Raw genomic sequence first — 26,560 nt, 5'->3', positions numbered from 1 at the left:
TAGTATTTCAGTAGTTTAATATACTGGAAGAGAAGAATCATACAGTTTCTGAATTTCTCTCCATTTCCCATCTGATCACCTTGTTTTCTTCTTTCACTTGGCATCTTCAGCTTAGTTTCTTTTCACAACATTTATATGACAGCACATTTTTTTCAATATTACTTGTAATAAAGTAGTTCAGAGTGACTGATATTTTTTAGGATTCCTGTAAAAAAACAGGAGGAGCATGAGGAAAATATAGCCCAGAGAAGCAGATTAAAAAGTGTTACAGAAAAAGAGGAGAAATAAAGGAAAAAGCATCAAGGGAAGTGTGTGTGTGTAGCAGGATTGGGTGGGTTGGGCTTCAGGGATTTAGACAAAACTGACCTTTGTTTTTCCTAGCTATTGTCAACCATCCATCTTTTAAAGTCACTAATTAATGTTTATAATTAGAACTATACCTGTTTACAAGCTAGTTCTCATTTGTCCATTTCAAAGATATATGAGAATTGATATCCACTAGGTTGAAAGGATAGTTTTTAAAACTTCAGCTGTTTTATCAGTTACATATTGCTGTTGTGTATCTCAGTTATTTGGTATAATATGAAAAATAGTTATGATAGTTCTGTGAAAGACAATTTGAAAAGTAGATCTTATGGATGCTGAAAAGCTGAGGAAAGCATCATTTTGAAAACAAATGGGAAAGGGACTTCCTTTGCATGCATGTATTGAGAAGAATACATCCAAGAAAATATATGGAGGAAAAAGACATGGGGGGAGAAGTGAAGTGTGGTAGGGGATCCAAGGTATGAGAAAAATGTAAATTTTTGAAAGCACAATGACTTAAAGCAGAAGGGGGAAAGAAAGGTTAATCAGAGGGAAAACAGTTACACTGGAAATAACTAAAAAAATTGAGAAATCAAGTACAGCAAGAAAAAGCAATGGTGTGGAGAAGGGTTGGAAAAGGGAAGGGAAAGGAAAGAAAGATAATGAGGAAAGAGTCAGTTTTTGACTATTTATAGAAGTGATCTACAAATACAAATACTTATCCATATTTATTTATTTATTTCTGCACCAGGAAACATTATCGCAGACAGTTTTGGTGCTGATGCTATTTTTCTGAGTTTTCATTGTTTGCATTGAATGTCAGTTTATCCTAATTGGGAAACCTGAATTATAATTTGTACTCTAATGATGTTTATTAATATATAGTTCTAAGATTAGGTGCAGTATTTTAGTATATTGTTAAAGGTTAAAACAGTCTTGAATCAAGCCCGTGTCCTAGCAACTACAAGGTCACAACCACATAGTTTTCTTGGCAACAATGTGGAAGTAGTTTGCCGTTGCATTTGTGGAATGTTTTTCAATTTCCCAGTCCAGCCTACAGCCCTGGTGGTCTCCCATAAAAATACTCACCTGGCCTGACCTTACTTTGCTTTTAAATCCAGACAGGATCAGGCAGATCCTGCCATCAGTTGAAATTTTGTGACTTTCAAAACTCTTCGTATTCTGCAACCTTGATGTACTCTTAGTTGCTACAGGTAGTCCTCAGTTAATGACCACTTGTTCAGTGACCAAAGTTACAACAATGCTGAATGAGTGGTACTTACGACCAGTCCTGCCATCCCAGCACTCCCACAGTCACATGATCATGATCTGGGTGCTTGGCAACCAGCTTGCATTTACGATGGTCACAGTATCCTGTGCTCACGTGATTGCCATTTGCAACCTTCCCTGCCAGCTTCCCATGAGCAAGGTCAGTGGGGAAGCCGGCAGGGAAGGTTGCAAGATGCTCCTGCCACTTTTTTTCCTGAGAAGATCTACCGCAGCACCCCCCACCCCACCCTGCCTTACTCTGTAGTATTCACCCGCCCATTTGCCTGCTTGTAAGCCGCTGGGGACTTGTGACTTCCTGCCAGCTTCCCCATTGACTTTGTTTGTGGGAAGCCAGCAGGAAGTTGCAAGTTGCAGTCACTTGAGATCCTCACTTCACAACCCTCTTTTGAGGAGATGGGTGGTGATGACTGCTAGGATTGCCGTCACTAAGCGATGCAGTCACATGACATTGCACTTTACAGCTGCATCAGTTAGTGACAGAATTTCCAGTTCCAATTGCCATCTTTAAGCAAGGACTACCTGTATTGCAAATTTTTCTCTGAGTTGGGTCTTGCACTCCTTCATATTGTTTCACATGCAATTAAATCTGGTCTTTGCTAGAGAGTTTGATACTAGACAATACTTTTTAAAATTTTGAGCAACAGATTTATCTCACTTTCAGACTTGCCATTATGGCATCATCTAAATTTTATTTGGGGCCTAAACTGTAGAAACATTACACTATTTCATCATCATCTGTGGCTACTTTAATTAGAATTTTAATTCCATGTAATTTAATTTTCATTGCATAAATTGCATGCAGTCATATTTACAATGTAGTATTTTTAAAAACTTACAAGTGGTTCTAAGAAGTGCCATCACCCTCATTCAATTTATGTTGAACACAATGCACATAAAGTTACTGACAATGAAATTTGAACACTGGCCTGCTTCTTGTTACCTGATAAAGCAAGGCATCTGGGCACTTGACATATCGCATTTCTATCAATTTACATTGATAGTTTGTGGCTGAAAGCTCCACTTCTTACCCCATCTGCATTCTGTGTTCTTTCCAATGTATATCATGTAGATAGTCAGGGTCCTATGCATATCATATACCTTCCTTCACATGCTTAAAGGATTAGTTTCATAAAGGTTTGTAGAGATAAGTACTTAGGAATAGGAATGTGGATTTGAATTACTATTTTTAGGCTCATGAATTTTCAGAAGAAACCCTACTATGAAAAGTATTTGCTATGTAATGAATCAAGTTAATAAAGGTCATTGTGATTGGCTTAAATTTTAAAAAAGCAATAACTCAGTTTCAAAAGTCAGCGAAGTTTTAATAGTATTTTATGTCTTTCACTGATTTTGTTTTTCTACCCCAGGCCTTTCCAGGAAATGTCTGTATTCTGTCTCTCCCATGTTTTCTCCCACCTAATGTCTGGCTGCCTTGTCAGGAGGATCAGATGTAGTACTGTAGGTTAGCTTCCATTATCTGATTGGCTTTTCATAAGCCTGCCTATGAGTCACTGACTGGTTTGAAAAGTTGGGGGTGGGGAGAAAGAGAGAATAAAAGCACAAAAATGTAGTTACTCCATGTTGGAGAGTGTTTTTTAAATTAAAAGGTAGAATTTTAATGCTTAGGAGATTCAAATTGAGTTAGAGCTTCCTATTAAATAATGACTATTTTTCTGGTTTCTGATTTCTTTGTTTTTGCAAAGCAAGTGTGCTTGGGAATACTGAAAGTTGATGACCAACCTCCTAATCACTAGTTATGACTTTAATAAATGAACAATTAATTGAGAGAGCATTTTCTGGGAGTATAGATGTATACAGATCCTAAACCATGGTTATGACCCATATGAAAAACCTACTTCTGCTAAGAAATTATCCCCGCTGGGTTAGGTTGACAGGCTGGAAAGTAATTTATAAATGAAACATTCTGAAGAAAGCAGAGCAGGCACCAGTGCATTTAGGCCAACAAATGGATAGAGTCCTCAGGAGTTGGCAGATGTATGAAACAGTAAAAACAGAATGAGGTGCATGAATATTTTAAAAGCTACTTAGCTATTATTAAATATATACGCTGTTTCATATGATTCACAGATACATGTTTCACAAACCACTTACATATTATATACATGTATCTGAAAGTATGTATGGCTCACATTAGGTCAGTGTTCCTTAACCTGGGAACTTTTAAGATGTGTGGACTTCAACACCCAGAATTCTCCAGCCAGCATGGAGATTGCTAAAAATTCTAGGAATTGAATGCAATCATCTCAGAGTTGTCCAAGTTGGGAAATACTGCTTTAGATGAAGAGGAGGACTGCTGATCACATTCTCTGAGTACACCTTCTGTGACCTTGGCCCAATATGAGTTAATGAATTGGATAGAATCTATACCCTGTGTGCAGAAGCCTGCTTACTGAGTCTTTATTACTCAATAGTTTATGGGCAAAGATCATACCAATTTGATTTACAGCACTGGATAATGTGCTGGTGCTCTCTAGCGGAGCCCCACTGATCAGCAAAGATCCAGTTCCATAGACACTACACTCTTTCGAAGTCATGTGTAAGCACAACGTATAAATAGATGTTTTCCTGTTTGACTAGTCAATCCCAGATCTGTGTAATTTTAAATGGCACAACTTATAATTGTAGAGAAAAAAACCAAGGAAAGGTAGCCTTTAAAATTGTTGTAAATACTGGGTTTTTGATTTTTGGCTTTGGCTGCTTAAAATGGTTCTGGTGCTGAGATGCTATGGAATATTTAAATATATCCCCAATTCTTAGAATTTAAACTGTCAGGCAAAAGGCCTAGTGAAAGAGAAGAATGTATGCTGTTGGTGGGAAGACACCCAACAGCTGTGTATGAATAGTGAGTCTGGGAATGTTGTCAGTTAGACTACCATGCATCTAGAAAAGCCCAGATCCATCCAGGAATTTGAAGTACTCAAAATGTCTGGTGGGGAGGATGGCTTCAAAATCAGGTCCTGCTTCTGCTCAGACGTAAGGCTTAAACCATCTATGTAATTAGTGGTTGCCTGGTTGCAGTTGTCAGTTAAGACCTGTGGGCAGCAGTGCCAATGGTGACAATGAAAATATGCAGGACTTAATTATAAGGTTACTTTGGTAATTTAATATAAAAAGATCCAGGTAGCTTTCACAGCCTGGTTGTCATGAGTAAGGATGGCGAGCAGGGGGCTCCCTTCCAGACTGTTAAGCGCATGCGTAGCACTGAGGAATTGGTGAGCCATTCCAAGAGGCACAGAGTGGGACCGCCTTAATCTGCGGGGTTTATATGGCTGGGTTTTTCCCACGCTTGTTCAGTTTGTTAGGATTACTGTTATGTATGAGCAATAAAACATTAGAGACCAGATCCCTGTCTCAGAGTGTTTCCTGGGAGTCAGGACACTGGTTCAGCAAATGAAAATTTTGAGATTTGGGAGAGCTGGCTTTGTTCTGTGGATACAAAAGGAGCATAGCAAGGAGTTTATTGTTCCCAGTCTGGGAGCACTGGGTTAAACTTGGTGGAAAATTTTGGGAGAGATACATGCCAGGCCTGAGCAGGCATCATTAGGATGGAGGGAGACTGATGATTGGAGTAAGTGGAGGGGGTGATTACTTGAGGCTGCCTGGGACACCAGAATTGGGGATGTAGATGTAGCAAGGATGGTCTTGTGTATTCTCATGGTGGATGAGAGGGCTAGAGGGATAAGAACAGAGTGATACAAGAATGTTAAGTTCATGTAGAGGGTTATGTTTCTGGGTTCCATTTATCTTTGTGAGCAAACACTGATTGCTCACAAAAAAGGTGAAGAAAGGATAATTGGTGCTGGTGCTGATGCTAGAGCTGTGCTGATGAGAGGTGCTGTGAAAAAGAATTAAAACCAAGAAGGACTGGTGAGAGAAGAGTGCCTTAATCAATTGCCATAACGGAATGTTTTTATGAGACTGGAGTGATAAAAGGAATAGAAATACAGAGGAATTGAAAGGATCTGAGGAAGTTGGGACCAAGTGACTAAAATGTACAAATCAATATCCAAATATGTCCTCTTTATTGTCTCTTAAAGTTTAGTAGCCCTAGTACCAGTAGTATTTATTTGATTTTACTTAGAGTGAAATATACAGTCTGTCATGCAAAACATCTCCAGCTTGCATGCAATGTTGAATGTATATTAGATACAATATAAAGTACAGTAAGGCATAATAATAAAACATAATAAAACTAGTGGCCATGAACAATTTAGAGGCATTACCCTAAGATAGCAAAATGTGAAAGCAAATTTAAAAATCCATCATGTGCTTACATTGTAATAAAGTCAGCACATACCCTACTTCTTAAGAGAGATTGGTCTATAGAATGGGTGCCATAACACACAAAAAAGTTTCCTGCTGGTGCCAAACATATATTCACAGGACATGGCCCAAGATGAAAAGTTTCTAATGATTTCAGAGGTCAGTCAAATATATATAGGAAGAAGTGTTTTTTTCCTGTGCAGAAGGTTAGGACTTTATAAATGATTAAGAATGCTCAAGGATAAGAAACCCAACAGCTAGGTTGCTGCATTTTGCACTAACTGCAGCTTCCAGACTGGGCAGAACAGTGGTGCCATACTGAAGGCATTAGGTCCTTCTCACTTTAAATTACCACTGAATGAATCACTAAAGGTAAGCTAATCCTGTTCAGGAATGGACAGTGCATTTAAGACAAAGGTGGTAAAAAATGCTTTTTATCACTGCAACAACTTGATGCTCTCGCAGTTGTGATAGTTCTGGGAGCAATTTTTAACTGAATATTCCTATTTCTCCTCTGGGGTACAAAGCTATTTCTTTGACCTGGAAACTGCCTGTTCCTAGGACCTTTCCAGGGTTTCAGACACCTCTTGCCTCCTAGCCCCAATCCACTTGGATACAAAATTTATTCCTACCTGAAGTTTGTAGTCTTTTTTCGGTTCTGGGAAAAGGTTCTCGTTCCCTGAAAGCAATAAGGACAATCAGAACTAGCAAGATTCTATTGTGAGGATTTTAGGAAGATTTACAAGTTAAAGTTGTATTACACACAGCAGCAAATAGGTGTTCCTTGCTTTTATTAAACAAAGCAGGGACATTTTAGGTGAGTAACAAAAATCAGAGTTGTAAGGGCCTTAAAGGACATCTAGTCCAATCTTTTGCCACGAGAAGTGTCCACAGTGTAAGGGGAGCTGGCTTACTCTTCTCCTTTTCAGTGCTGTTTCCTTGCAGACTTCCCTGATTCACCTCAACAACCTTGGAATCTTTCCCAAACCCATGACAAGGAATCCACTGTTGCTGACATAAGGTTTTGTACTGTTCATATAGCTGTTTTCTAAGCAGGTATTTCTTGAGACACGGGAACGTAAGGAGCACACAGACCTCTACTTTTAAAGTGCATTTAGAAAAATTGTAGCAGGCCTTTTGCAGTGTGGTAAACAGTTGCACAAGAACATGAGGCTATTAACTGACATTTGTTCAGTATTAAAATGCTTTCGTCCAATTTACTACATCATATCAGCTGCATTTGGACAGGCACATTGCATATGAAAAGGCATTTTTATCACTGTTTTGGAGAAGTAATCAGTTTGTAGAAATATGGAAGCAAGACTCATATCTTGCAGTTTCCAAACTCCAATACAAATTCCTTCCCCTACAGAATTCTAAATTGTTCATGCGAGCTGGGGATTATGGGAGGTGGGATTCTAAGTTGCTCATGCCAGCTGGGGATTATGGAAGGTGAGTCTCAAATAACTGGGTGCCACCAGATTGGGGAATGCTGCTGGATAATATTATTTTATTGCATTATTTGAGTACATTTTATTTTTTTTCCAAATGCAAGTTAAAAGAACATTAAGATTGCACAACTAGTAAATGTTAGGTGGTTACTCTGTTAAAATAGTTACCATCGTCTTGTAATGTGAAAAGTCTTGTTCAAAGTTGATAACCAATTTGAACAGAAGCTCACCTTAGTTTAAGACTTGTATTACTTTTGTTTTAGACACACATGTAGATTTGTTTTTAGGTATTTTGTTCTTTCTGTTCTAGATCTAAACTTGGAATTCTACAGTTCACCATTCCTGTTGGTGCTTAATAAATTGGGTCTTAGAACCAAGGAATACATAAAGTGCTCTAACAGCTGCATTACAAAGTAGATGTACTCTGCACTGAAACAGAAGATGGAAAATATATGTGCTGTACATATATATGTCTGCAGGTGTGTGTGTGTATGTATACACAGACACCTGTACTCACATACCTAGATTTTTTTTTTCTGATAGGTGTCTCCATTAATTCTTGACTAAATTTATTTTGTTTCACTGAATCACCATGGGGCTGTTTCATGTAGCTGTCAGAAGAAACTGTTGTTCGGCTCTTGTTCTGAAATTCTTCAGTAGAACCCACAATATCTGAATAGGTGACACGTTTGGAAGATGCTTTCTTAAGGATTTCTGCTGACTCTTGACTAGTTGGTTGATTTTTAAGAGGCTGTATTGAGTTTTTTCCCTGAGGAAGCAACAAGAAGGCATACATAATATGTAGCAAAAACTGGGCACCTAGTATAAAATTCAATACACACTACCATGGAGTTTCTGTGAATTGCTATGGGGAAGATTATTCAGAGTGACCATAATAACGAAATGACAGAACAAGTGGAAAAGCAACCCAGAATATTGGCTTCCGGTGGGGAATGGTGGCCTGAGTGGCTGTGCCTGTGGGCTCAGCGGGCAGAACTGACATCGTGGCAACTTTTTTGGGGTTCAGGCAGGTTCTCCTGAAGCCCAGGAGTCTTCTCCAAATAAAGGAAAACACCTGGAATCACCCCATCTGTCCTCCAGATGGCTGCTTGCAGCCAGAAGATCGCAAACAGTGTTTCGCATTCGACTGGTAAGAACCAGCCAGGAGGCTGGGATGTCACCATTTTTCAAGCCATGCTGTAGCCTTAAAGGGACACTAAGACCAGCCACCCCATTTCTAAATCACCCAATTTATATTTCTTCTAAGTACGCGTACCCTAAGAGAGGCTTTCTACAGCAAGGAGAAGCGGGCTCTCTTGGTGCTTATTGTTATTTTTGGGATTAATTTTCAAAACATTCTTTTTTAAGTTTTGAATTTCATTTTCCTTCCAAATATAAAGGAGGATTGAGAGTAAACAATTGTCTTCCTGTATTATTCTGGTATTAAATTTGAAGATATTGGCATTTTCCTACATGTTGAATTGCCTGATTTAAACCTTCAGCTTTACGTTCCTACTTTCCCTTGGGAACTGTCTGCTTATCTCACTTTCACTTTGCGTAAACATACTTTGGAACTTTTCCATATCTTTGACTTTCGCTGGTTAAGCTCGTAGGGAGCACCATAATCTACTGCGTGAGACATGGAGGATTTTAAACAGATTTTTTTCAGACTTCTGTCAAGATTTTAAACAGATCTTTTCTGACTCCTATCAAGTTTTTATGCAAGATATTCAGGACATTGTGGAAAATATGAGCTCTAAAATGTGTCATCTGGTTGGGGATGTAGTGGATGAAACTGAGTAATTCAACAGTGATAGAAATGTTTCTTCTAAGAATGAGATTGGGATTTCTGTTGAGATGCTGGATGAAGATTGGATAGTGGAATTGGAGAAATTTAACGGAGAGAGGAATCTGCAAGCAATAAGTAAAATTGACTTTTTGGTGAAATGCCATGAAAAAGAAGGGGTCATTATGTATGGGAGGTTTTCTGAAGAGAAGTTGGAATTTTTGAGGGGGGCAGTTGGCTTGTTTGATTTTTTCAAGAGAAAAGCTCTGTGCACATTGTGGGGATATGTAAAGGCTCTGGTTTATTTTGAAGTGGGATAAGGGTTTAAGAATGTTTATCTGGATTGCTTTTCGGGTTTGACTGACGTTATCTGTTTTTAAGGATATGGATTAAGATTATTAGGGTATTAAAATGTTTATTTGGATGGTTTTAAGAATTTGATTTACGGTTATTGTTTCGAATTGCTTTTCTTTTTTGGGTTTAAGATTAAGATTATTAAAACTGTTGTATTATCTAGTATAATGGCAGACAATTTATGTGCTTTTTAGTTTGATTTTTATTATAGTAGACAGAAATGTATAGAATAGTAGTAGGAAGGGAATAATTAAATAAGTGTTATTTTGGGGGGGGAAGTTGTTTAGGATGTTTATATGAATTCTTTTTTCTTTATTTTAATATAAGGGAAGGGAGTAATTGTACTTAGTGATTTTTATAATGTGCTAAAGTGGAATGATTTATAGAAATAATGTGATTTTGGTTTAATACAGAGATTGATTATGGAAAATTTTTCTATATCCTTGCTGTTAAAAGTCGAAAGTCACATCTTTCTGTAACGTTGAAAAAAAATTTTCTTTTGTGTTTTCACACCTTTTCAGTTTTCCTTCTCTTTTTTTTGTAGCTTTTTGTTTTTTTGTAGCTTTATCTTTCTCTTCAAACTTAATAAAATTCATAATAAAAAAAGAATCTATCAAATCACATTAGAAATATTTGTCTTCTAATCAGTTTTAAACCATTATTAAATTTGATATTTGTAAGTATGATTTCTATTTAAATATGTTGCTACTGAGCATATGAGTTGTAACATAGACTTCCTTTAAATGATTCTGCTATGCAGCTTATTCTTTGCATTTTTCTTGTCACTACATATAATAATTTCAGTTAAGTGTACATAACTGCAAACTAAATCCAGTTATTTTGGTTTAAAAGGACTGTGGATTAGGATATAGAACAGAGTTATTATTTTTCATTGCTTTTCAAAGATGAAATCTGAAATTGTTTTATAATGTGTTTTATATTGAAATTTTATTATATATTTATTGTTTTATATTGTAAACCGCCCAGAGTTCCTCCGCTCAGAGGAGATGGGTGGTGACAAATTTGATAAATAAATAAATTTAAATAAATTTAAAAATGGCATGGTTTCTTTCATATAGAAGTTATCAAAGTGGTATGCTGCTAATTCTAGTCATTTCAAGTTCTTGCATTAAGGGCAGAGCAATCTTATATTGAGGTCACAGTGTCCTGAACTTGCATCATGAAGAAGCATTCTGCTTTATGCTCACTGCAGACTGGCAGTGAAAAAGACATGGAATGGAAAAAAAAAAAGATATCCTCTCCTAGGGAACCTCCTTAGACTAGCTCTTGAGATGGTCTACATTTTTATTACATTTAAGGACATGCTGCAGAATCCTTCAAATCTTACATTCCTGCTGGTCAGATCCCCTTCAGGCTTTCAACAGCCTTTTGCAACCCTGGCTGCAAATCATGCATGAAATGTTCAAGTCTAGCAACATGAAAACTTGTAAATTGTGTGGCACTTTTACTAGTGGGATATAATGTATATAATGTGCTACTGGTTGGTCGAATGTCTGTTTTGCTGCTCTGGAAAATTTAATTAATTAGTTGAATTATTGAATTGAAATGTGGGTTTTCAAGAAAGAGAATGTTTTTATTTATTTATTTATTTATTTATCCACAGTTTAAAACTTATCTAGGATTTAAAGTTTTTTCTATTACATGCCATGCCTTTGCATTACAGATGAAATGGGAGAGGAGATTTTTTAAAAATTGTACAGCAATTGACTGTGATATACAAAATCACCCTATATCAGTGTTTCTGAATTACCTCAGTATGTATAATAGCTTGGTTTCTTTGTACACATGTAACTGATTTGAAAACTGTATGACAAAGTAAAATGTGTAATTTGCTTTGGTTGATTGCATTTTCTTCATTTAAAGGGTTTTTTTCGTCATGATCTTTTTTAAGGCAGGGATTCTTAAGGAATGAATTATTTATCATCTGTCTTTTATTTACCTGCCTGCCTGCCTGCCTAATCTTATCTTAGTGGCTTCAAAATTTTTCTTCTGCTTAAATAGGAATTTGGGCCAGGCTAACCTAGTAACCAATAATTTTATTAAGTAATTTATGCATGTATCTCCTGCTCTTCTCTGAAGACTTATAAGACTATTTCAGAACAAAACAAAAAAGGCATAGCAATTTTTTCTCTTCACACCAAGAAACACCAAGAAAATTAAAGGAAGGTCGAATAATATATAAAGTACTTTCCCTGACATGGTGAAGTGAACAAGAAATTGATATCACAGTTATTTTTTAAATCAACTTTGACAAAAGTGCCTATTCTCACTGTACAATTGGTATATGTGGGGATTTAATACTTGTTTCCAACAATATTCCTGATTTGTGAAGTAATGTAAACGCATCCAGTAAACGCTCACTTGTATTCCTGTTTTACTCCTGATGGCTCTGTTTTCCTCCTGAGTCTCAAAATCCTTATAAAGAGAGTTAATTGAAGACTCCTTAGATTTAGATTTCAGCAGATTGATGAGCCGCACCCACTGAGAGAATAAGTCACTCTGCTTCTGTGGTGGAGCACAGAGTTCTAAGTAATAGGCACGGCCATTTTCCAACTTAAGCTTGATCCGTCTCTTCTTAGCAGAGTGAATGGAAAGGTCTACAAACTTCAAAGGCAAGAACCTGCAACAAAGTTATCGTATCAGTTCCTGAAGGTAATACTTTATCAAATCACTACACTGAAAAGGATGGGAGAAGATTGGACAACTGTTTCAAGACAATTTAATTATTGATTTGGGTTGCATCTAAACAGAAGACATAGGCAGAAAGTACATTTTATAAAGGAAGATTAGCTAATTGAGTGCATATGACAGGAAGAAGCCATTTAATACTACACTTAATCCAGACAGATCTTCCAACTTCCTGAATGGTAAAGTTATATAATGTTCCATGCATACCTTTCTCTGTAGACATTACATTGGTGCCAGTTTCCATCTGGGGGACACCTCCCATCAGCGCCATTGTATTTATTAGTAACTTAAAGTTAATGGTGAAAATGTAGTAATAATTATCATGACTTAAAAAAAAAGTTAAGACATTCTAGAAGCATAAGGAATTCCTGCAAAATACAGTTACATACACTTAATTTCATTGTTAGAAAAGGCCAGAGAGTGTTTCTTGAGAGCACATTGTGAGTTCTTGCGTGACACAGCTGCAATAGGGACATGCACATTATCAAAATAGCTGCCCTAGTCACACATAAAATATTTACTAGAAGGGAAACTGGTGATGGTTATATAGACATCAGGTTGCTTGCTCCAGTTCTAATCTTAGCTGTATTGTTGAGCACATTGCTGTCTCTTCTTATTATGAATCTCTAGATATTTGTTGAAAGTATCTAAAATTTATTGTGGAGTATCTACCTGGCAGTAGGTTAGTCTTTCCCTGAAATTTAGATAGATCTGTATTATCTTGCTGGCCTCATATTTCACTTGTAGTCAGCAAGGACTCCCAAATCTTTTTCACATGCACCACTGCTAAATCAGGTTTCCTCCATCCTCTCCTTGTGCCGTTAATTTTTCCTAAGTACTTAGATGCAGAATTTTACATTTCTCACGTTAAATTCCATCCTATTCATTGCGGCCCACTGCTCAAGCCTTTCTTTTTAAATCTTCTGTCTTCTAAATTATTAGCTATCCCTTCCAGCTTTGCAAACCTGGTAAGCACTGATGTAACTGATAAAAATTCTGAAGAGGTCTCAGGAGTCCTGTGGCACTCAATGCTTTTCTCCAAGCTGGAGCCATTACTGAGGCACTCTTTGGTGTGGTTATTCAGGCAAGCCTAAGTCCATTTAGATATAGTATCATCTAGACTACTATTTTACTATTTTATTAGTATAAATAATTTTTATTTTATTAAAATTTTATTATTTTATTAAAGAGAATATCATCAGGAAAAATATGTGATTTGAGTGATTTTGGGAAGTGGTTTGCCATTGCCTGCTTCCTAGGGCTGAGAGAAAGTGACTGGCCCAAGGTTACTCAGCTTGATTTGTACCTATGGCTGGACTAGAACTGATAGTCTCTCGTTTTCTAGTGTGGTGCCCTAACCACTACACTATACTGGCTGTTCTTCTACAACATAGGCTACTAATAATCCTCTTCTGATCTGTGGTGTTACATTAGAGAATGAGCCATTTTATTTTCAACCATTTTGCCAATGGTGGTGCTACAAAAAATACATCACATACCTTCATGTTATCTGTGCCATCAGCTGGACAATCCCTTGTGTTGCAAGGACTGTAAATTAATTCATGAACTAAAGATGGATTTTTTAATTTAAAAAGATTGATGAAAGGAAAATTAATAATTTGTATGGGCTTTTTTTTTTTTACATAGGAGAAAATGAGAATCTGGATAAATGCTGCCATTGTTTCTCCAAATCAGCATATGGCAAACAATTATATACTTGGGTATTTTTTCTAGTAGTTAACTCACCTGGTGAGTACTAGTTCATCTTTAGAACGTGAATGCTGGATAGATGATGGACAGGCTGAAATGTCTTCTTTGGAGGAATAGGGGGATGAATGGGCAAGCAGCATCACATTTGGTAATGACAATTTTGTGCTGGAGGCACATATGCCCATAGTCACAAAGTTGGGACGATTATGAAGGTAAATTGATCCACCTCGCCTATTTACCTGAAAAAAAGAAAGAAAAGTTTGTCTAAGCATAACGAAGAAGTTAATGTTACTTTTATGGCACCTAAAACCTCAAAATATTTAAAAAAGAAAAAGAAAAGCAGGATGAAGCAGGTTATGTAGTTAAGAGAGAAAAACAATTAAATTTAAATCAGGACTTGAGATCATATGATGGACTGGAGTGGCAATGATGCTCAGAAACAGATCACTAAGTATGTACTTGGCTGTACAACCAATTATAATATCATAGAATTAGTAGATATTCACTAAACAGCAACGTTACGCAGCTGTACGCACCAGCCTACTACGGATGAAACGCTGGATATACTGAGGAATTCTATTACAAATGGCAAGAGGTGCTAAAAGTAACACCAAGAAAAGCTGTGCTAAAGAACTGCTAACGGGTGACTGTGGTGCCAAAGTTGGAGAAATCAGTGAATGTGGAATCACAAGAACATTTGGACTGAGAAAGTGCAGTAATTTAGAAGATGGGTTAATGTGAAGAGAATTTTTTGTTTATTGCAAATGCCTGTTTCAAGCAATGGCAGCAGCAAAAAGGCTGGTTACTAATGCATGATATACAGCTTAATCCTAATTAGAAAATTAAAGATAATAAATATGTCAGCAAGATAAGGCCTAGGAAAACATATAATGGGAATGTAACATTAATGTGAGGAACAGAGTATGTTAACTTGGGTGAAAGAAAATCTGAGGCGCTGTGGGAAGAGACGAGGCATTATAATAGGAAAGACAGCCCTAAAATTTCTAAGAGGAAAAGATCCAAGTGGCTTTCAGAAGCAGCTATCATGATAGCCAGGAAAAGACAGAAAGAAAACACCTTGGGCAACAAGGAAGGACATATAAAGAATAAATTGAGACTTCTAACTTCAGGGACAAAAGGAAAAGGAAAGATACCTCAGTCAAGAATGCCAGCAAATAGGAAAATGAGAAGAAGAGCATTTAAAAAAAAATTATAGCTAAGGTAGACCTGCTCCAAAGACAATTGTGGAAAAGATCGGATGCAGGCATATAAAAGGACCACAAAGATCAAACATGTGTGGAATATGCAGCGACAAATATGGAAGAAGCCTAGAGATTGGAAACGGTTGGTCTACACAAAAGAAGGGAGGTGCAAGAGAGTACACCACTTACTCAACCATTGTGCTAATTCGTCATGCAAGCCCAGTTTCATTGAAGAAGAATAGCCATATGTGGTAAGACAAATGCCAGATATCCAGGCAAACTTCTGAAAGACAGAGACAAGAGATCAGATAGCTAAAATAAGTGGGATAATAGAGCAAGAGAATATGAGGAGACTTACTTTTGATTCATTGGCTACACTAAGGCCTGTCAGTAAAGCATGCCAGAATGCAGAACATGTTAAGGGCACTGGGTATACGAAAACTCCTATTGTTCTGAGGAATCTTTACATCGAATAAGAGACTACCTGGGAACATAATCTGGAGAAACAGACTGTCTCAGAATACGTAAGGGAGTGAAGGAAGTAGAGATTAATCCTCGGGAAGAAGGTAATAACAAACAAACAAAATCCTGAAGGATAACAACACTTCAAAGACAATGAAGATAAAAATAGATAAAGCAATTGTTTTTACAGTGATAGCATACAGCTGTGAATGCTACATATTATGGAAGAACCAAAGAAGAAGATAGATGACTCTGAGTTATGGATTTAGAGATGGCTGATAAGAGTATTATGGTCTATAAGAATAATCAATTCGTGATCATCAGTAATGGTAACTGGGAATGACCTTGGGATACTGGACCCAGAGACACTGCCTAGGGAACAGTCAGATAACAGACAGTATAGTCTGCAGCTGGATAGCGGGCAGGACAAGAGGCTCAGAAGAAATCATCCCTAATTTCTCGGTGGTAAAGGAGACGGCGGGAGAATTGTACTATTAGACTTGCAAGATTCTGTTAATGTAACCTTACAATAAAGTAGAATTAGCTGATCTGGTCATGTTTCCCATCTGGTCTACCTGGTAAGGCTGACGTAATCAAAATAGACTTTGACTCTTCCCTTGAGGAAATGGTCAGTAAGCAGAAACTCACATAATTTGGGCTTGTGAGTGAATGATGGATGATGGACCAGAAAAAAAAATTCTCAGCAAAACTGAGAGAAGTAAAAGATGATAATAATCAATAAAGTATATAAATGAGCTCAGAATAGGTATGTTCTTGGAAGAGCTACAAGTTACTACAAAAGATATATCAAGATGGTGAACAGTTACCCACATAGTCACCAGGAGTTGAATCTAACTCAATGGTTCTTAAGTCAAAACAAAGCTAGCATAGTTAAAATGATGAAGAGCTATAAGGAAGTGTTGAAGAACATGAATATGGTTGTTTTATGAGAATTAAGTACTTATACCAAGGTCTCTTTGTTGGGTGGAGCTCAAGAGCACATTACAGGATAAAGACCTGCTTAGGTATTATACAACTGATTGAATTAGCAATTCTATTGCTATGTTGTGATAAGCCCCTTAAAAGGTGTGTGTACGTGTATGTATATGTGTATGTGTATGTATATGCATATGTATATATATACATAAAAGTTAAAGAACTGCAGCATTGGAATAGCTAAATTACTTTTATTTGTTCTAAATTTTATACATAAACAGACACATGTATGTATCTCTCTCTCTTAGAAATTGAGTCTGAGTAGTGGATAATGTATCACAGTAATTAATTAGTAACTATTTTGATCTAAATTCAGTTTTAGAAACATGATTCCAAGTATAACTCATTAAAGATTTGCTACTGATAACTAGGGTCAATTTCTCTTAAGAAGGGGCCATAATTGGCACATCAGTTTAAGGTAATACACTGCTGTTTCTTCCTTGAAGGAGAAGGAGGCGGCTTCAGTGGAAAGCAAGGAGACTGAATCCATACGGCTTTCCTCACCCAGGTTCTGGGGTCTAGCACACAGATTGAACTACATCTCACTCCTTCAACCTCTACTGACGCTCCTATTTCAGACCTTCAGCATCTAATTCCACTGCTTGTGCAAGATCAAAGAGCTGAAAGGTACAGGGATACCTTGGATTATGAAATTATTCCTTGCAGTTAATGGACTCCTTAAGAATTGCCATTGGAAGAAATGCTAATTCCTGCCAGTTAAACTGGAATCTCAGCTGCCTAGTGCATAACAGCTTGTTTGGCAGGCTAGTCAAGCTGCTGGAAATAACATTTGTGGCAACCTGATTTCATGTCTTGTGTCCAGATATCTTGAGCATTGTGCTTACCTCGATTATGGAATTCTTGCTTGTTGCTCAGCAATGTTTTTCACTTGCTTTTGATTCACTGATAGCTTGATCACTCTGTTTAGCAAGTTTCTGTGACCTGCATATTTTCTGATTGTGGCCAGCTCAACGTCTCTCTCCCCTTTCCCTCTTCCCCTGAGTTTGTGGGACAGAAACTGAAAGTTGTCCCTCATGCTATAGCAGTCCCTTGAGACCTCAGTTCATAGTATCACATAATCCTTTCCTGTTAAGACTTGGAATGGGCCATCTAGGTCAGTTAGTCCAATTCCCTGAATAACTTCCCTGCTCACTGTCACTCATGCCCTCCTGACCTCCTATCTGGATTACTGCAATGCGCTCTACATGTGGCTGCCCCTGAAGAACACTCAGAAGCTTCAGTTGGCACAGAATGCAGCTGCATGGGTAATAAATGTTGTTGGTTACCCGGCACATGCAACACCACTGCTTTGTGAACTGCATTGGTTGCCAGCGTGTTTCTGGGTACAATTCAAGGTGCTGGTTGTCACCTTTAAAGCCCTTCATGGCTTGGGACCAGGTTACCTGAGAAACCATCTTTTCCCAGTTATTTCTGCCCATCCAATCTGGTCCAGCAGGATGGGCATGCTCTGGGTCCAGTCAGCCAAGGAATGTTGGTTGGCAGGGACCAGGAGGCATGCCTTTTCTGCTGTGGTGCCTGCCCTCCAGAACATCCTCCCTCCTGAGATTAGGATTGCCTCAACCCTGTTGGCCTTTTGTAGGGCCTTGAAGACCTGATTATGTGACTGGGCCTGAGGTCCTGAGTGTGTGAAGGGCTCCATTTCCTGGTTATGTTAACATCTATGGATTGTAATTTTTCTCGGCTGCTGTATTTAATTTTTAGTATTATGTTTGTAATTTGGTTTTTAATTGATTTTATGATTGTCTGCCACCCAAAGTCACTTATTTGAGATGGGCAGCCATACAAATTGAAGGAAATAAATACATAAATAAATCCAAAGTAAAGCATCTGAGACAGCGGAGTATCAAGATATGAATCAGATCCTCCATTAGGATTAATACAGTAGTTTTAATGTCTTTCCTGAGTTGATGAGCTGCTGATCCTGAGAAGTTCAGTTCAGTTCAATTCAGTTTTGACAGAATTAAGTTTGTTAATGGGGCCTTAACTGAACCATTATTGATTCCAGGGAGTAATTTACCATAAAAAGTACTTTGGGTGGGTGGGGGTTAAATAAAGAATAGTAAAGCTAGGTATTGTTGCTTTATTTTTTTCTTTTTTATTAGAGATTTAACACTGTTGGATATTCTAGCAACTGTTATATTTTCTGGTTTAACAGAGGGATGCATGCTTACAGAGCATGATATGCAAACAAAGTATTTCATATACTTTATGCAAGCCCTTTGTGGGTGTTGCACTTCTACTTTGATTTCATATATGCAATGCCTGGGTGGCCTGAGCAGTTTCACACTGGGAATGAAAAGAATAGGGGATAGGAGGGAACTCAGGGGGAATCCACAGCCTAAAAGCTATGGTGTTTAGCAATAAACTTTAAATTGGGAATGGATAAAGTGCTTCAGTATGGAATGGAATTGCTGCAAAACTATGTACCTACTCAGAAAATCTATCCAAAAGAATGTAGCATTGAAAATGTCTATGGAAAACCACCTAGAAGCCTGTTTTCTTTAAAAATAGCAGCCTTGAAGACTGATCAAAAAGATTTAATCCAAATTGGTTGAATCCAATTAATTACTGCAATTCTCAGTATCCAAAGTGGTTTCTTAGAAAATTTAGCTACTTCATATTTCAAGGTAGAAAGGAAAATATTAACAACTTCTCTGATAGAAACTAGTCAATCCTCCTCGTCTTATATGGTGTTAGGTACCAAGGGAAAAGCCTGAGGAAGTGAGTGGTAGGATAACCTTTCCCTCCGTTTTTCCTACTTTTTCAGTCCCTGTAACTGAAAATCTTTCTACCAATTAAATAAATGCACTTCAAAAAACAAATTACCTGAACAAATTTACTCTCAAACACAGGAGCAGATTTCAAGGGAATATATTCTCCTCTGTCAAGCACTTTCTGAAGATCTCCCATAGCAGGTTTGCTGATTGTGCAGGTTGTTTTTAAAGCTTTTAAAAGTGGCAGATGCTTATTATACCTAAACACAAGACAAGAAGAAATGATACTCTTACAGAGGAACCATTTACTCATGGAAATACTGTTGTATCAGACTATTCAGAATATTTGAGAGTGCTATGGAAACACTGAGTTTCAAACTCTTTGAAAGGCATTTCATGCATTGGAGTACATTACTATGCTGAATTATGTGCTTGGAGGCTATTTCTGTAAGCTGAAACATCTGGACATAGTAATGTTCAGGCATGTTATTTAAGATGTCAAGGGACATTTGCTGCCATTTTGCTCTGAGTGTGCATAAAGATAGAATTAAGGAAGCAGATTCAGAGATGGGTAACTGCTTTTGAGGACTTTCAGGTAATTTCACTGAAGTGGGCCACTAAAATGATCTAGGAATGATAATTATAATGGATATGAGGATTAAGACTTCGCAATTTAAGAAGAGATTGTAGTAGAACCTTCTGATAGATTTCAGCAATGTTGGAGTAATACTTTCTGGGGAGGCCAAGCCCTGCAAGAAATATATCTCAGGAGGTCAGCAGGTGCAGAGCTGGATTCAACAAATGCCTCTATCAGATAACTTGAAGAATTATTCATGGAGAATTTCTGTACTATATAGCCACGTAGTTTATAAAGCACACCTTTGATATGTTTTTATGTTTGTTGTTGATTCGTTTAGTCGCTTCCGACTCTTCGTGACTTCATGGACCAGCCCACGCCAGAGCTTCCTGTCGGTCGTCAAGACCCCCAGCTCCCCCAGGGACGAGTCCGTCACCTCTAGAATATTATCCATCCACCTTGCCCTTGGTCGGCCCCTCTTCCTTTTGCCCTCCACCCTCCCTAGCATCAGCATCTTCTCCAGGGTGTCCTGTCTTCTCATTATGTGGCCAAAGTATTTCAGTTTTGCCTTTCATATCATTCCCTCAAGTGAGCACTCTGGCTTGATTTCCTGGAGGATGGACTGGTTTGATCTTCTTGCAGTCCAAGGCACTCTCAGAATTTTCCTCCAACACCACAGTTCAAAAGCATCTATCTTCCTTCTCTCAGCCTTCCTTATGGTCCAGCTCTTGCAGCCATATGTTATTACGGGGAACACCATTGCTTTAACTATGCGGACCTTTGTTGTCAGTGTGATGTCTCTGCTCTTAACTATTTTATCGAGATTTGTCATTGCTCTTCTTCCAAGGATTAAGCGTCTTCTGATTTCCTGACTGCAGTCAGCATCTGCAGTAATCTTCGCACCTAGAAATACAAAGTCTTTCACTGCTTCTACATTTTCTCCCTCCATCTGCCAGTTATCAATCAAGCTGGTTGCCATAATCTTGTTTTTGAGGTTTAGTTGCAAGCCAGCTTTTGCACTTTCTTCTTTCACCTTCATCATAAGGCTCCTCAGTTCCTCTTCGCTTTCAGCCATCAAAGTGGTATCATCTGCATATCTGAGATTGTTAATGTTTCTTCCAGCGATTTTAACTCCAGCCTTGGATTCCTCAAGCCCAGCATGTCACATGATGTGTTCTGCGTACAAGTTGAATAGGTAGGGTGAGAGGATATAGCCCTGCTGTACTCCTTTCCCAATCTTAAACCAGTCCATTGTTCCGTGGTCTGTTCTTACTGTTGCTACTTGGTCGTTATACAGATTCTTCAGGAGGCAGACAAGATGACTTGGTATCCCCATACCACTAAGAACTTGCCACAATTTGTTATGGTCCACACAGTCAAAGGCTTTAGAATAGTCAATAAAACAGAAATAGATGTTTTTCTGAAACTCCCTGGCTTTTTCCATTATCCATTGGATATTGGCAATTTGGTCCCTAGTTCCTCTGCCTTTTCTAAACCCAGCTTGTACATCTGGCAATTCTCGCTCCATCAATTGCTGAAGTCTACCTTGCAGAATCTGGAGCATTACCTTACTGGCATGTGAAATGAGTGCCACTGTTCGATAGTTTGAACATTCTTTAGTGTTTCCCTTTTTTGGTATGGGGATATAAGTTGATTTTTCCCATCTGATGGCCATTCTTGTGTTTTCCAAATTTGCTGACATATGGCATGCATTACCTTGACAGCACCATCCTGCAAGATTTTGAACAGTTCAGCTGGGATGCCGTTGTCTCCTGTTGCCTTGTTATTAGCAATGCTTCTTAAGGCCCATTCAACCTCACTCTTCAGGATGTCTGGCTCTAGCTCACTGACCACACCGTCAAAGCTATCCCCGATATTGTTATCCTTCTTATATAGGTCGTCTGTATATTCTTGCCACCTTTTCTTGATCTCTTCTTCTTCTGTTAGGTCCTTGCCATCTTTGTTTTTGATCATACCCATTTTGGCCTGGAATTTACCTCCGATGTTTCTAATTTTCTGGAAGAGGTCTCTTGTCCTTCCTATTCTATTGTCTTCTTCCACTTCCACGCATTGCTTGTTTAAAAATAATTCCTTATCTCTTCTGGCTAACCTCTGGAATTTTGCATTTAATTGGGCATATCTCCCCCTATCACTGTTGCCTTTTGCTTTCCTTCTTTCTTGGGCTACTTCTAGTGTCTCAGCAGACAGCCATTTTGCCTTCTTGGTTTTCTCTTTCTTTGGGATGTATTTTGTTGCCGCCTCCTGAACAATGCTGCCAACTTCTGTCCATAGTTCTTCCGGGACCCTATCTACTAAGTCCAGTCCCTTAAATCGATTCTTCACCTCCACTGCATATTTCTTAGGAATATTAGTGAGCTCATATCTAGCTGATCTGTGGGTCTTCCCTAATCTCTTTAGTCTGATCCTAAATTGTGCAAGAAGAAGTTCGTGATCTGAACTACAGTCAGCTCCAGGTCTTGTTTTTACTGACTGTATAGATGTCCGCCACCTTTGGCTGCAAAGGATGTAGTCAATCTGATTTCGGTGTTGTCCATCTGGTGAAGTCCATGTATAAAGCCGTCTCTTAGGTTGTTGGAAGAGAGTGTTTGTTATGCAGAGTGAATTGTCTTGGCAAAATTCTATCAGCCTGTGTCCTGCTTCGTTTTGTTCTCCCAGGCCATGCTTACCTGTAATTCCAGGTGTCAATTGACTGCCCACCTTAGCATTCCAGTCTCCCGTGATGAAAATAACATCTCTTTTAGGTGTGTTGTCCAGTAGATGCTGCAGATCCTGATAGAACTGCTCTACTTCAGCTTCTTCAGCATCTGTGGTTGGGGCATATATTTGGATCACTGTGATGTTAGATGGCTTGCCCTGAATTCGAATTGAGATCATTCTGTCGTTTTTTGGATTGTATCCAAGCACTGCTTTAGCCACTTTACTATTAATTATGAAGGCTACTCCATTTCTTCTGTGGTCCTCTTGTCCACAGTAGTAGATCTGGTGGTCATCTGATGTGAAGTGGCCCATTCCAGTCCATTTCAGTTCACTGATGCCCAAAATGTCTATCTTTAATCTTGACATCTCACCAATAACCACATCCAATTTGCCCTGGCTCATAGATCTTACATTCCAGGTTCCAATGATGTGTTGATCCTTAGAACATCGGATTCACCGTTCACCACCAGCACCGTCGGCCGCTAGCCGTCCTTTCGGCTTTGAGCTAGCTGCGTCATCACGTCTGGGGCTAGTTGAACTCATCCTCTGTTCCTCCCCAGTAGCATTTTGACCATCTTCCGTCCTGGGGGTCTCATCTTCCGATGGTATACCGACATATCTCTGGTTGTACTGATCCATTTAGTTTTCACGGGAAGAATACTGGGGTGGGTTGCCATTACTTTCCCCAGGGATCGCATTTAGTCTGACCTCTCTGTCATGACCTTCCCGTCTTGGGTGGCCCTTCATGGTTTAGCTCATGGCATCATTGAGGTGCTCAAGCTCCAGCACCACGACAAGGTAACGATCCTTTATAGAAATGGGCAAATTGTTATTTCTAGTTTATAATGCATTTTTGCAAACTTTTTTTTTCAGTATACACTATATGAATTTCTCCTTAACATATATTTGTTGAGACACAGAGGATTTTAGTATTTGTGTTTTCAAGTTCATATACAGATTTAAAAAAATGGGTTTTTATTCTGTAAGTTCACATAAAAAAGCATACATATCAAACACATTTCTACCATTCCTGTTTTGGATTTAAGCAACTAATAAACCAATCCCCCTTAAGCAGCTAAAGATATTCTCATTACTGAGTTTTCAAAACATTATTTTTTTAGCCCCAAAATTAATAAGATGGCAGGCCAATAAGCAAGCATATGTGTATGTGTATACGCGTTACATTTTCATAATGAAAAAGCTACCTCTTTCTAATAATGTGTCTCCCTAACAAGGGGAGTTTCCATCAGGGGAGTTGGGGGGGGGTATATTAAAAAAAGTAGAGAGAGCAGCTGAAACCATATGATCAAGACTCTGTCCTATTTTAACATGTGTCCCAGATGTAATGTATGAAAAAAAGAGACCATTGCAGATGCCATCTTGATTTGACTCCCACTGTGGATGTCCCTGGCTACTAAATCTTATGTTCCTTTTTTTTTTTTTAGGTCATTGAATTTTTTAAGATGAACAGGCCAAAAAAACCCCAACAACACCCACTCCCAAATTGTTATGATTAAGTAAAGGTCAGTAAGTAAGTATTCCCTTGTAGAATTTTCCAAGCAATGGTTGGTATGAAGTGAGATAAAGTTGTGCCACAACAGGAGCATATGCAAGACAGAATAGCTTACCTGACATCATAATGTGCAGCTTGAAATGACAGGCGTTAGTATGCATAAGAGGAATCACAGAAATAGCTTGTTAGGAAATGGCTACATGTAACCTCTTTCTGGTGCACTTGCTTTCTCTGTTCATGGGCTTTTTTCATTTGTGCGTGAGAAACTCCAAATAAGCAATCTTCACAGTTGTCTGATATTATCCATTAGCTTTGACATTATGTTTAATACTAATGCTTTATACATTCTGGGTGTTTTAGTACATACATATTTCAGAGTGAAATACGTTAAAAGAGCAGAATGAACCAAAATATTATTTCATTATATTATCGATCGTTTTTGGCAAATGTTAGAAATGAAGAAAATAAGCACTGAAAGCCTTGAGACAGCAAATATATGGCCAATAATGCATAATAAGCACTATTCCTGCACACTATCACAATTGGATGTATTGTGGAATTCTCAGAACTATGTTGCACATTTCAGAAATTGTTACCAGATACAATTCAGTAGAATGATCAGAATTGGGATGTGATAAAGAAGAGCTGAGGACATTTAATCTCTGGACTATCTTCAGTGCTGAACATTACAGGCAGCTATCTTGGCCCAAACTGATGAAATTATTTAGTGACAAGGTTTTGGTGGTTGAAAAATCCTCCATGATTAATACTTGCCTAACCCATCAAACAGGGCTACTGTGAAGAACAGAATGAAAAATGGTGTATCTTACCAAGTCATTCAGTGTTCTAAATCCTAAATATTATAATTTATTTTCTATCCTGCCTTTGTTATTTTTATAAATAACTGAAGGCGGTGAACATACCTAATACTCCTTCTTTCTCCTATTTTCCCCACCCACAGAATTCAAATAGCCTGGTATTCAAGCTACCTTGTTAAAGATGGGCCATAATCAAAAAGTTAAAAGTTCACAATGCTAGGATTGAGAGCATTTAGAAAGTGTCATAGTAAAATTAATCAATACATAACAAAACCCTTACATAAAACTGCATAAGTTGTCTATATGTTCCTGGACTTACCTTCACTCTGGTTAGGAGCAAACAGTGGATGGAAAAAAGATTTGAAAAATAAGCCAACCTATCCAGTCCCAGTATGTTCCGAGGTAATAATGCCTTATTAGCATATCTGAGTCAAACAAAGGAATCACTGCATACAATGCTTGCTTAACGTTTTCATGGTGAGATAAGCAAGTGTTTTCCCCAAGAGGCAGAGCAAAAATTAAGTTCCTGAGTATTTTGGAAAGGTAGGCATATCTGTACACTAGGCATAGAATCAACATCAGTAAGCTAACTAAACTTCAGCAAAAAAGTGGAAGTAACTTTTTAAAAGCAACTATGTAAAATAACATGTAAGTTCAGTTTCTATTAAACTCATCATACTATTTAAAAATAGCTTGTTAGATGTTAAAGTGCAGGCTTGAAAAAGTCAGGCACTGCAGTAATGGTGTATTCACCATATCCTTAATTCCACAATTGGAATTGACTTCCATGGAGTAGATTCTTAATAGAATTATTTTCTCATATGGTTTTGATAAAGATACAATTAAGATTTCCCAGATGAGCACAGAGTATACTGTAGCTATATTGAGTTGTGCAGCTGTCTCTGTTATTGTCCAGAATTCTTAGTAGTGTCTTCCAATCATAGATGGATATTGCAAGTCCATACAAAGAGCTATTTTTGCTCATCTCGCGGAAAAGGAGAAGGAGCTTTGTGGTTTCGTGGTGTAGAGTGCAACATTACAATTCTTCAATGTCACAGTTAACGGAGACATTTCTTGTTCTTGCAGATTGAAGCTTCATTTCAATTGTTAAGTAAAATATAAGGACCGCGGGAGAAACAGAAAGTTAGAAACACATGTGTCTGGTGAACACAGACTTAGGTGAGAAATAAAAAGCAGCAGCACAGGTCTATATCTTCAGTTAGTCAGAGTGAATTCCTGGGGGAGTGGCAAGCAAAAGGGCAACAGTAACACTAAGATGGTCTTCTGGGTGATGACACCTGAGTTTGCAGGCCACAAATTGGGTGCTTGGACTAGGTACATTGCTGCTTCTGTTCTCCCATCTCATCTCCTCCACTGTCCAGTCCAGCAAATAATAGTAACTTGCTTAGACTGATCTGCTCAGTAACTCTGCTTCTCCCTGTGCTGTTGCTTGCTTCCACCTAACAGTCCAACTCTTGGGGGCCACCTAGAATTTTGTCTCCTGTGGAAATGGGATTGGACAATGACATTCAGTACAACCTTCATCTTGTATGTTATAGATAACATTCTACATCCATCCAGCCATTTATCTCTCAAATGCTATAGAATTGACAAGAGAATTTGTATTTTGGTCCTTTTCTTGGCATTTC

The 26,560-nt window shown here is 38.1% G+C and overlaps 1 protein-coding gene across 5 annotated transcripts; it reads right to left on the bottom strand.

Annotated features, from left to right (window-relative positions):
* Window positions 1-26,192, bottom strand: GARIN2 (golgi associated RAB2 interactor family member 2). 5 transcript variants are annotated; one of them, XM_063289782.1, is made up of 7 exons: window positions 25,231-26,192; window positions 19,398-19,545; window positions 13,927-14,129; window positions 11,854-12,112; window positions 7,853-8,100; window positions 6,513-6,559; window positions 1-881 (listed from the first exon to the last, which is right to left on the bottom strand). In XM_063289782.1, the coding sequence occupies exons 2-7, from the start codon at window positions 19,479-19,481 to the stop codon at window positions 823-825; spliced, it is 900 nt and encodes a 299-aa protein (XP_063145852.1). In that variant the 5' UTR covers window positions 19,482-19,545; window positions 25,231-26,192; the 3' UTR covers window positions 1-822. The 5 variants fall into 5 exon arrangements, with proteins under 5 accessions (XP_063145852.1, XP_063145851.1, XP_063145854.1 ...); XM_063289781.1 differs by lacking the exon at window positions 25,231-26,192 and adding an exon at window positions 24,209-24,900; XM_063289784.1 differs by lacking the exon at window positions 25,231-26,192 and adding an exon at window positions 24,209-24,899 and having other exon boundaries at window positions 1-205.
* Between the last annotated feature and the right edge of the window lie 368 nt (window positions 26,193-26,560).

This window comes from Candoia aspera, chromosome 1 (genome assembly GCF_035149785.1).
Source record: "Candoia aspera isolate rCanAsp1 chromosome 1, rCanAsp1.hap2, whole genome shotgun sequence".
Taxonomy (NCBI): domain Eukaryota; kingdom Metazoa; phylum Chordata; class Lepidosauria; order Squamata; family Boidae; genus Candoia; species Candoia aspera.
The sequence above is the reverse complement of the archived record's forward strand: the minus strand, read 5'-3'. Positions and strand labels throughout refer to the sequence as shown.